Source organism: Lepisosteus platostomus, chromosome 12 (assembly GCF_059453375.1).
Source record: "Lepisosteus platostomus isolate fLepPlt1 chromosome 12, fLepPlt1.hap1, whole genome shotgun sequence".
NCBI classification, from domain to species: domain Eukaryota; kingdom Metazoa; phylum Chordata; class Actinopteri; order Semionotiformes; family Lepisosteidae; genus Lepisosteus; species Lepisosteus platostomus.
Genome location: NC_142622.1, coordinates 14,173,453 through 14,186,098, shown reverse-complemented (window position 1 = coordinate 14,186,098; position 12,646 = coordinate 14,173,453). Strand labels below are relative to the sequence as shown.

At 32.4% G+C, this 12,646-nt stretch overlaps 1 protein-coding gene across 2 annotated transcripts in view; it reads left to right on the top strand.

Annotated features, from left to right (window-relative positions):
- dcdc2 (doublecortin domain containing 2) overlaps positions 1 to 12,372 on the top strand; it is a 42,896-nt gene extending 30,524 nt beyond the window's left edge. The window contains exons 9-10 of one of the 2 annotated variants that reach the window (XM_088601030.1): positions 2,997 to 3,125; positions 9,069 to 12,372. In XM_088601030.1, coding sequence (XP_088457156.1) covers positions 2,997 to 3,125; positions 9,069 to 9,632 — 693 coding nt within the window. In that variant the 3' untranslated portion in view covers positions 9,633 to 12,372. The remainder of the gene's footprint in view (positions 1 to 2,996; positions 3,126 to 9,068) is intronic. The other variant, XM_088601029.1, reaches the window with a different exon arrangement.
- The last annotated feature ends 274 nt before the right edge of the window (positions 12,373 to 12,646 follow it).

Below are 12,646 nucleotides of genomic sequence, written 5' to 3'. Positions count from 1 at the left end.
TACTTACAATACCTTGTTAACATCAGGTATTTTAGTCGTCAGGTTTTTTTGCTTGTGTCCCTTGCTTATTCCTAGCTGTACTTGGTTGTTTTCTTATTCTCTAGTTTGCTTCCTAGCTTTGCTTCATTGTACACAGACCCATGCTTGCACTCACAACCTTGCTCCGCGATTCTTCTCATTCCATGTCTACTTGGCTTCGGGGCTGCTTGCTCTTTTGACTACATCTCCTGGATTTACCTTTTGTTATGGACTGATTTCCACCTTGCCTCGACTCTCAGTGCAGTACTTTCAGTTTTGCAGTAGCTTTTCTGCGACTGATGCACTCCTCAGGACAGTGTAGCATCATTACAGTGACTTAATACAGAACATTCACCTGACACATATTTAAATTATTCTGTTTTTTTAGTTTATTTTTCTTCAGACTTGTCAGGCTTAGACAAGCACTGTGATTAAAACTGACCAGCAGCAATGGTCCTGATTTTCTTACATTGCAGTCAGTTAACAAAAGAGTAACATTTAATGGTAAATAAATATACCTTTATTAATAATTGAGCTTTATAACTTAAAGGTCTTGTGACTTTTTGTGAGGTAACGTGAAAATGAAAACATTTTAATAAAAAATAATAAAGATAGAATGAATGTTTTAAAATAGTAATACTGCTTTTAGAAAAGTAAAAGAATATATTCAGTATAGGTTTAATCTGAAGAAAACTTCACAGCCAAAACATCTTTCATTTCAGCATAGAATAAACATTTACTTGTTTCATAATAAAATGTTTACATTATATGAATGACCAAATTGATTAAAAATAAATAAATTCAGTGCCCTCCAAGTATTGAGACAGTAAGCAAGTTCGAGCAATTCTTATTTATGATATTGAGATTAATCTGAAAGATATGTATAATGCGATTTAATCAATTAAATTGGGGTTGATTCATCCATAAATGTGATAAAATCAGAATAAAAAACATCATGTTCAACCCTGTAAGTTCAAGCCAGCATACATTTTGGGACACATTGATTTTAAGCAAAATTTAGAGTGTTAAGGTTTGTATTTGGTTACATATCCCTTTGAGGCATTAACTGAATAAGCTCCCATTGAGCTCCCCAAACTCTTTGTGTAGCTATTTGAGATGCTTTCCCAAAAAGCCATTTTAAGATCTTGACTATTCTTGCAGTGCTCTGAATTATTTTTTTTCTTCAGCATGTAAACTGCATTCTCAATTATATTTAAATCTAAAGATTGATTTGATAATTTTAAATGTTTCCATTATTTTCTTCTGGAGAGTGTCTTGATCATTGTATTCATTGTATTTGCCACATGTTTTGGCTTCTTGTTACCGTATGCCTCATGGTGAAGTACTGCACCACACAAAAAGAACAGAAACATTTTCTTCTACATAAGCAGCCAAAGTGTTTCTATAAATGTTAGAATTCATTCTACTCTTAATTACATTATCAATAAAGGGAGCTCCAGATCCAGCTACAGTATATGTGACATTACCTCCACCATATTTCACATGTGACATGGTTTTCTTTGGAGCTTTTACAGTTCTCTTCTTTCTCCACACTTTAAGCTGTGTACCTTTTCTCTTGATAAAGGTGTATATTGTCCTCTTCTGTCCATAAAACTCTCCATAGTTATACCTTAGAGCAACTCCTTATTTGGATTTTTCATTCATGGCGCTTATTAGAGGATTACATTTTGGAATTAAGATATTGTAATTCTACTGCTGTAAACAGTGGATTTTGAAAACATCACTTGGAGGTCATCAGTGATTTTGCTGGCAGTTTTTTTTTTTGTGTAGGGAACATTTTTATGAGAAATTGAGTGAAAATGATGGTTTAGGCTGTCCCAATACATTTGGATCGCACTTTATCTTTAATAACCTTAAGTAACCTAATTAAAAAATATATATATATTTATGGTGAGTACATCAAAATGCACACACAAGCATAGTAAGCAATATTTCTTGCTATTTGTGCAGTCTCTTCACAGGTCTTATAATTCATTTTATTACGAAATTTAAGTTGGGCATTTTAAAGGTGAATAATATTGTAGCACGTAACAAGTCAACTTGTTCACTGTAGTAAAACTAAATCACTTATTACCATAAAGTGGTGTGTGTGTTCAAGCTCACGATTGCTTTCAGATGTAACAGCTTTTATTTATACTAATCAAATAGTCTATAATGTAGAATAATACAAAATACAGTGATAAAAATATGAACAGTTATAGTTAAAAGTTAGTTTTACTGTAGATTTCTAAATCTAGTTAAACCAAAATGAGAAATTAATTACCTGTATTTCCTTGTGATTTCATTTATTCTTAAACACATCAATTTTGTGTTATACTTGATGTTACTTCTTGCACTAATTATTTTGAAAAACAACAGCTTTAGAAAAACATGTCAGAAGGAATTGAACGGTTCACATTGTCTATAGTATGCTACTCTGCAAAAGTCTTAGACATAGTAAACACATACAGGTATTACAGTGTATTTATATTATAGTGCATCTACCATTTACTTTTATACCCCCAATAGAGCTTTTATTATTATCTATTATTATAACCACTTAGAATTTTCACTGAAAACATAAAAGCATCTCATCTAGTAAAGTTTATTTTACACAGATACAAATCACCACAAACTTAATAAAAACAGCCCAAAATTAATTATTCAGGTAAAAAATTTAATGGGTGGAACAAGGAAGGAAACTCTGAGGTAGGGGAGACAAAATTACAAAAAAGCAGAGGGAGGAATTAATGCATTGAAGCAGAGCCTTATCAATGGCTTGTTTTCTGAAGAATCCATAACATTTTTTCCCTTGTCTATTGTTGGCATGTATAACTACATAAATGACATTCAACAGTTCAGAAGTTTGATGATATTACAGCTTTACTAGTTTGGGAGAAAGCTATAGATATCTGATCACTCTCCCCTGCATTTCCTTTTCTCTGAGGTGTTATTTTTTCTGTTTTTTTCCCTGAGAGATGTACTGTAGAGATGTCTACTTCACTGGACTTTCCTTCCAGTCCACTGGAATGAAAAGGGCATCACAGTACTTAACAGTACTTCACAGGTGTAGACAAGGCTTGACAGGACTTGGTGGGTCCTTGTGGGTGTGTATGACCTACTCTTTCCATTTATCCCTCCTCCATCTCTCTATTTGACTATCCATCTTCTGTCTCTCTTGCTTTTTAGATAACATTGAAATATAATTAAATAGTACCATTGTGTTCTCTCTTGTTTTCTATTTAACTATCTTTGAGGAAAAAAATATACCCTCATACACGTTTTAATCTTTTACAAAGTAGATCACATCCAAGTTTGAACTGTCCAGAAATAAACAACAACATTCAAATTCTATTTGCAAAATGGATAGTGAAATGTATTGAAATTGGATACACCAATGTTTTAAAACTTAAGAAAATAAAATCAATAAATTACACACTATTTAAAATTAAATACGATCTGCACTTCACTCCTTTTCCACCTCTGTTGTCATCTCCATCTCTATTGCAAAATGGTCAATGACCTGATTATATCAGCAAGGGCTTGTTTCCAGGAAAGTTTCTTGTGTGAGAGAACTTCCAGGTTTTTAATTATGTTCTTTAATACTTTTTAAACTTTAGCCTCTTAATGCACAGGAACGTCTATACTAGATGATTGAATGACTCTGATGTTGCACAATTAAGCACATCATCTTATACAGTTAGTACATGGTGTTTGGTCAAGACTGTAAGATTTGAAGTAATACAGTAAAACTAAAACTTTTGCCACCATACAGTATATATAAATAGAAGAAATCTTCTATCTGATTTTATTACAGTCTGATTTAAAGGAATGTGCATACCCCCATGTTAAGCAATGGATTGCTTCCTCCAGAAATGTATAGTTCATTGCTATAAAGATGATTGAATTTAGTAGCTCACTTAATTGCCAGCTATCCAGGTTTGTGTATCAGCGAGTAGTCTAAAGAACTGGATTGTCCAAAATTGAAAAATACTGTGCCTTGTATTTTCCCACTTCATTGACATAGCAAACAATGATAATTACAGCTAGCATCAGTAGTCTCAACAGCCCTCCAAGAGATAGAGTGGACTGTTTTGTTATTTCGTTTTTTAGTTCTCCCAGCGCTTTGGTTGAAATGGTAGAAATCTAGTTGTTCCAAATCATTTCAGACATTCCTGTAAACACAATAGACTCTTAAATGTCTGTGACCAGCATCTCATCATAATACTCAGCTACCTTTGTGAGCTCCCGACTTTCACCTTTGCAGAACTTTTTGTTTCATTGTAGCTTTTGGAACTGAACACTTGTCAACCCAGAAAAGATGCTACTGTATATCAATGAGCCATCTTTGAATAACCCTATTTCTCCTTACTGATTATTGTCCATTGTCTGTATCCATGACCATTCATTGAGTATGTCTTCATTTTGGCCCAGTATTGGCGATTTTGATACAGTATTTTCATTTTTACTTCAGCATTCACATAATCTTTTAACTTAACATGTTGTTGCAAAGCATGATTTTTGTTTTAAAAATCACTGAAGATGCTCTTTATCTGTGCGAATAATGAACTTACACTGAAAATAATAAAAATCTAAATGAATTTTTAGCAGTCAATCTACAGTACAACACAAGTTTCTGTTCCCCTAGTAATGACAACACAGCTGTCTTGATAGTACTCAAAATAAGGTAATTTTCTAGATTTAAACATTTAGCAACTAGAATAAAATTGAAGATTTTTCTATTGAAATACTGTAAATCCAGAACTCTTTCTTTTCAGCTATGTGTCTAAATGTATAAATCTCAGCATTAATTATAACCTCTAACAAACATAGAAATCTCCAAAACTGGCATCTTTCATCCTCTCAGTCACTCAGTTGTGGACATGTGGAAGGTACGTTCTAATCGAGGCAGACTGAAGCCTGAAAAAAAATTAAAAATGTGATTCATCCAATAAAAAGCCATTTTAACACCACATGTACGGGAAGTGGAGGCCGTCTGAAATGTATAAATAGAAGGTAGACTGGTGCTGCCATTTAGCAATGTCTCCCATTTATTTTCACTCTTAATATAGTTAAGTTATATAGTTTATATAGTTTTCAAAGTGAAAATTGTCCTTTCTTCTACCTTCCCTATGAAACTGTGACTGGTATGAATACATAATTCACATAAGTAGCACTGCATGAACAAAGAAATAAAGGTAAGCACTGATTTGAAATGTATACAGGAGGTCATTCATTTTTAAGTTAAAGACAAATAATTGATGAGTATTTGTCTGGAGACGTAAACTTGTCATACAATTGTTCTGGAGTTTTATGTTCATAAAAGCAAGTCTCACAGGTAATTTTCTTTAATCAGCTGACAGCATTTGCTGAATTTTTAATTGATTCATGTATTTTGCCTTATTTTCTGTGATGGTAATAATTATCTAGAAACAGAACAGTCTTCCAGGGTACACATGTATAAATTAAAGTACTATGTAGAACCTTTTGATTGCTCGATCGTAAAGTAAGACATGTACATGTACCCTCAAAGTATCTATCTGAAGTGCTTTGGTTTTCTTTCATAAAGAAATATAAGTGGATAAAGACTATAGCTTGACAGACCCAATGCTCCTGAACATGAAACAAGTATAAGTGTAATTATGGTATGTCTCCATGGAATGGAGAAATTGTGATTGCTGTATTTGTTAATAATACAGTACAGTATTACTTTAAAAGAGGTCTGTTTTACTGTTGATCTAGCATAAAAACCACAAAACATCTAAGTATTTAAAGTCAGTCATAAAATATCACTAACATTTTGTGGGGAAAAATGTATTTAGTCATTTCACATGTTTTTTGAACAGTGTTATTCATTCTCTTATATAATTTGAATTGGAACATTATATGTAATTGTTAGCTAGCATTTATGATAACATACTGTACACTTCACAAGGAAAAAAAACTAATATGTTTCCATACATTAGGCCTTTTACTCAATTTAGGTTCTCCAGAGCGTCAAAACACTTGTGTTTTCTTGTGGGACAAGAAATCTGCAAAACAGATTTAAAGATCTTTCGATAACTATCATAAAAATGTCTCAGGGATGCTCGACTGTCTTTTGGCAAATGAGTGCAAACTGTACACTTCCTGCTGGTAAATTATAATTATCTGCGTCTAATTAAAGTATGCTACAATGAAGCACACACTGTGAATGTCTGTAGTTAACAACTGCAAAACAGTGGACTTTAAAAATAAACCTGAAACCAAATTTGTAAGAGACATTAGTCTGAACTCCTGTAGAAATATTCAGAAATGACTTTCAGTCATGAATATTTTTCATTTTCATTCTTTAGTATTTTTATTCTGTTTTATTTGAAATGCATTGCGATACTGAACCTACAGTATGTGGCGTAGTTATATTCTCAAAAGTTTTGTGTTCCCTATTTTTAATATCCCTATTGACCTTTGTAAAAAAAATACAAAATTACTGATTACTGTAACAGAATTACTGTTCTGAAAGATCTCTAAATATACAAGTGTCTCAAACAGTGTAGGTGCTAAGAATGCTATTTGAATTCTTTAGCCCTGATTTGCTGGTTTAATCTACAGAGTGCAGCTGCTGTGTTTTTAATTGATTTATCTGTGCTGTTGAAGCAGATATGCAGTAATATTCTGCATCTTAAGTCATTAGCCAAATGTGACCAGGATTCCTTAAATGATGGAACATGTGTGTCCAAGCCCCACTGGGGGTGGGTAGTTATGAGTTAGTAGGGGTTCTTCTCAACATGTGGTGCAACAATGACACCTGGGACCTCTCAGGGGTTTGTGAGCTTGCTGTGACGTCAATAACAGACTGCACTAGGCTGCTGCACTAGTCAATGCCAAGTCTCCTGTAAGATACTGTCGAGCTCCCAGTACAGTATGTTACAGTATGTACATCCCAAATCAGTTCAGTATAATAAATATGTGAATAAATAATATGTTTTAAGTACTACACTCAAATTTACATAGTTGCAGTAATCTGCATATTTATAATTAAAATGTCCATTTTCCTTCAATAGTACTAATGTGTTAAATGGTGATATTAATAAGTTCTTCACCCTATTGAAATGCCTATTAAATTATAAAGACTCATTCACACAGATGAGGAGCAGGTGGTATTGGCAATTTCTTTTATTGCCAATTGTCTATCTGAAGAAATTTACTGTTTCATAATGAACATTGTGTTGCATCATCATCAAAAAGATGTTCTTACACATAAGTCTATCACTACAATTGACATTGAAGAAATTGAAATTGATTGTTGAAGTTTCTAAGTTCTGCAACAACATCGAAAGACGTTTACCCCATTATTCCCATTGCCTTTCAATGTAAACTCATAGAACCTGCTTCATTCTCCTGTATGAATACACTCTTATTCTGCATCAGTATGGGCTGACAAATTGTTCCAGAATGTATAATTTTCTAGGGATCATAAGAAATGTTAAATTGTGAGCCCAATAAATAAGATACCGTTTCACCTTTTTTGCTTCTAGCTGAGTATGTGCTATTCTTTATCTTTTAACAAAATACAGTACATATGGCAAAGGTCCAATCTGTAACTAAACCTGATGTATAAAAGCAGTCTGTTTACAGTCTCACCCCTGAAATGAACTTCAACAATTATTTTGTTTGATGACTCAGTAATATAATTCTGTAGTTCCTTTGACATGTAACTACTGCCAAGTGTTTCTATCAAGCTAAAGTAAGAATTTTAATTAAAAAAGGACTTATTTTGTTGTTTGCATGAATGCTTATACTGTGCAATGAAAATTATTTCCTTTGGTACATTGTTATTCTCTGGCCTTGGTTTTTTATTCAAAAATGTTTTATGTTTACCTCCTGTCAGCCTGTGTTGTGAAAATTATTTATTGAATCAGAAGCACTGAGCTTTCACGTTGTGTATGCTGGTGTAAATAGGACTTTAGTTATTTTGACAATCACAGCTGTTAGTATACATAATGTTAACTATCTTATCACATTTCTCTTACAAAATAAGTAAGACCAAGTATTACATCTAAAACGCTAGTAAGTTTCATTGAAACTGATTATCATCAAAATGTATGATTATAGATCATTTGCTAATTTAAATATGCTTTGCAGGTCTTTTAAGTTATTGCAGCTCAACATCCTCTTTTCTCTGAATTTGAACCTAAAGAAACAAAACCATTTACAAATATATCCACTTGTCTTATCATTTTTCACAGCAAATGCTTAATTATAGACTGTCAAGTACTCTTCTTTCATTATTTTGTAGGCCAGTGTTCTCAATTTGTTATTACTGATAAAGAATTCCATTGCTGTCTTTGACAGGCTGGTTATACTTTGTATGGGAGACATACCAACTTTAGAATATGTGATTTACTGTATGTTTGAAAACAGATCTTAAATAAGGGTTTGAATAATGGTTGAGTTGAAGAAGGGTTTCCCATTTCCTACTCTTAGTAAATGTTAAAAGTGCAATTTTTAATTATTCTATGTTATTTGAATACAGTTAATACAGTTTTCAAAACTATATTTTTTATATTTGTTACTTTTTATTTGATATCAAATGTGAAATACCAAAAAATGCATTGTACTACTCTCATACAGTAGTTTTCTTTTACTGTACTTTCTTCAAAAACCTAAAATCTATTAAATACTGTAAATACAGTATACAGTATTTACTGTATCTGACATTATAGTGTGTATTTAGTAAATAACTAAAGTCCTTCAGGTCTTCATGATTTTCAACATTTTTAATGCATACTGTACACACAAATAAATAATATATTTTACTGTAAATAACAATGAAGGAGGTGACAACAAATATTAATATACTAAGAAAATCTTTTCTTGACCTTAATTATAAATGAAAATGTTGATTGTTTACTTCTGAGTTATTTCTGAGTGGTGAGACATTGTTTACTTCTCAGAACCATTAAGAAACATGCAGGCCAAAATAGTTTAAAATACAGCAAAACTTTAGAAATCTGTGAAAACAAAAGCAAAATTAAAAACAGATGTCATTTTTTTTCTTATACGAGCAGGCAGAAGCAGTGGATGAAGAAGACTCTCATAAGGTGGAATCTACAGAAGACTTATCTAATAGTGGAGAAGATGCAGCTGAAAATCTAATAGAAGATTCAACCACTGAACGAACCAACAACAATACTGATCCTGCAAATGAAGAGATCAGCACGGAATCAGAGGAATCACAAGAAGTAACAGAGGAGCCTTCTCATGGAGAGGATGGAAAGGAGGAGGAGGAGACCAGAAAAGAGGAAGAAAATGATACAGAAACTGAGGTGACACCAGCTGAGAATGGGGAAGATGAGGAAGAAGAGAACGATGAACCCCAAGCCAAGGAAGAACTTAGTAAAGAAGAATCACAAAATGAAGAAGAGGTGGAAGAAAACCAGAAAGCAGATGAACCAGAGGAACAGCCAGAGGCAAACACAGCAGAAGGGGAGGAACCAAAACAAGAAGAAGAGCCAGGACCACCTCACGATGACAATGGAGGAATGGAGGAAGAAGAAAAGAAAAGTCTGATGGAGTCAGTGGATAAACTAGAAGGAGGGAATGAGGAAGGGGAGGAGAAAAATGATGAATAAAGAGGCAGTGCATAAGAAGAATGTACTTAGAACATAAGAAAGATTACAAATTAGATTCAATTTTATCCCATCTAGCTTATTTGGTTGCTAGTACAGTAGCTAAGTGATACAAAGGATCTCATCACGCTACTTATTGAAAGAAGCTACATTATAATAGCTAGGTAGTATCTTCCAGTCTCCTACCTTGTGTAAAAAGTGCCTTTTGTTCTCAGTCTTAAATTCACTTTTGTTTTGTTTCCACTTGTGTCCTCTGATGCATGTTTTAGCTTAGGCTTTGAAGAAGTGCAATATATTGACTTTGTCAGTACCCTTGATAATTTTGAATACTTGAATCATGTTCCTTGTAGTCTTCTCTGTTGAAAACTAAATAGATTCAGTTCTTTGTATGTAAAAGTTCACTTTTTTTCTGGAGGACAATATCTTTCATAATGGTGAGAAAATATTATATTGGTGCAAGTATACAAAAATATTTACCACAGTAAATATTACCACACAATACCACAGTATATATGACAATATTTGTATCTGATGTTACATTAGTGAATCAATTATAACATAAAAATCCCAGATTTAAATTAAACTATTTTAACTTTATATCTGGACATTCTCTAAGTATTGTTTTTTGTTATTTCACATTAGCTACAAGACAAACATCATTTCAAAATAATTATATGAAAGAAACCTAAGCTTTAAACACAGACAGCTTCTTGAAACTAATCATTTCCTATATTAATTTATATTTTCCTTTTGCTACCTGTATCTAATGCTCTGCACTTGAATTTCCTGTGTAGCTTCTACAAAGTGTTTGCTTATCCTAAATTGGGTATATTCTGTGAGCTTGCTTAGTTTGCTAGGTATGCCAGAATCTGGATTACAGATATAAATTAGGAGGAGCAGTGATCCTAATACAGATCTCTGTGGTACTCTACTAATTCAATCACCTCCATTAGAGTTTTCACCCTTAATGAAAGGTCATATGGAAGAAACCATGAAAGTACAGACATGTTTCATAAAGAGTGCATACATACACAGATGTTTGAGTAAGTTTTAGATTCATTACAGAAAAACAAAATCTGAAAGCATTAAAAAATTTGCTGAAAAATTAGAGTATGTTAATAAAAGGATAACGACAAACTGCATAGTGGATATTCTATTTAAGTACAAAGATTTTGTTGTGCTTTAAAGACATTACTATATGTTAGAATATATGTACTCAGAGAAATGAAAATACCAGCTGCATTTGAACTCAGAAGCTCTATTAAGCTTAATTATTTATCACAATTAGAACCTAAGAAAAATGATTTTGTATAATTATAATATGCACTACAGTACCTTTACATTTTAAGATAAATATTGGTAAGTAGAAATATAATTTTCAATTCCCTTTAATAATCTTTGAAAAATATTTGAAAAATTGTCTAGGCAAAGGCATACATTGTGCTGCTGTTTTGAAATATTATATTTTTGACATTAAGATGTTAATAATTTTAAACTAATTGTAGAAAAATAGAGTAATAAAGTATTTTTGAACTCAATGTTATTTTGTTATTCCCTTTTAATTATTTGTATTAATGTGCAAAACTATTATGAAACTTTTGTGTGATGGTGGTGAACTGGTCACCAATGCAGATATCAGGTTAATTTTAGTATGTTTTTTTTACTGAATATCTTATCTTTTCAACATGCAATACAATGTAGAAATACTCTTTTCAGTTAATGTATTTATAGAACAGTTATCTAATTTTTTTTGTCATTTACTAGTTATAATTATTGAAATATAACCGGGCAGCTGTTTTTTGCTTGTAGTCTAGCCTAAAAAAACCTGCTACTAGAGATGTTTAGAAATAAATTCAGAGAATGTCTAGTTCATTTCTGTGTTTTCTGTTCATGGACATGGGTAATATGCACTGCAAATACATCGGTGACAACTTTCCTGCAGAGTAATTGAAATACTCTACCTGCATATAATCCAGAATCCAGATATAAAAACATAAATATTTGTGAGTTTATACAACTTGCAGTTGTTTTTAGCAAATGTTCTTTGTTAATCAGAGTTTAAAATAACAGAAAGTGTAAGTCATTGGAATAGAGAGACAGAAATCAAGCCACAAACACTGACTGGGTTATTGGCACTAATGTATGAACAGCTACAGTACCTGTAGACTATCTGTAAAGTACTGTATCCAAATCTTGTTAGCCCTTTTTTTACATGGATTCAGCCTTACAAACTGCAAAGCCTGTTGCAAGACATGCTTTTGGAGATATTTTAAATTATCAGCTGAACATCTAATTCTGGCTAGGGAGCTACTTTTTGTAATTGTGTGTTCACTTTAATTGCACAGTTTTCTTCAAACTGTATTATTTTGTTATAGGTCATAGATACAGAATATATCCTAAAGGGAAACCTGCATGCATTTCAATTTTGCTAACCTAGGAATAAATATGTTAATATTCTATTTTGATAGTTTGCTCAAAATTATTACTGAATGTTAACTGTGTGAAATGTGGCAACATTATTTAATAAAATAGGAATGATAAAATGCAGATTTCCATTGCTTTAAACTCTCATTGTTTTGTAATTACAAGACAAATACTGTATGCAACAACAATGAATGTATAAGCTACATACAGTATATAATACTTATAATACATATACATAAAGAAGTGAATAAATAGTGATTTAGCAAATAAAATGCTTATAATAAAACACTGGTGGATGAGTTGTTTTGTCATGGGTTTTTATTTAATTCAAATTTAATAAACAACAATTCTTAATATTCACCAATTTGTGCCCTTGAGGGAGACAGCCTCACTGTTATACTTCAGTGGTAATCATTTGTCCACTATAAAACCTCCATCCACTCATTTTGTAACTGCTTCAGCCAATTCAGGGGAGAGCTAGGGTCTGTCCCAGCAAGCAATGGGTGTAAGTTAGGTTATATCCTTGACTGGACACCCGTCAGTCGGAGGGCAGACATTCACATGCAAACACAGACACACATACTCTCACCCCT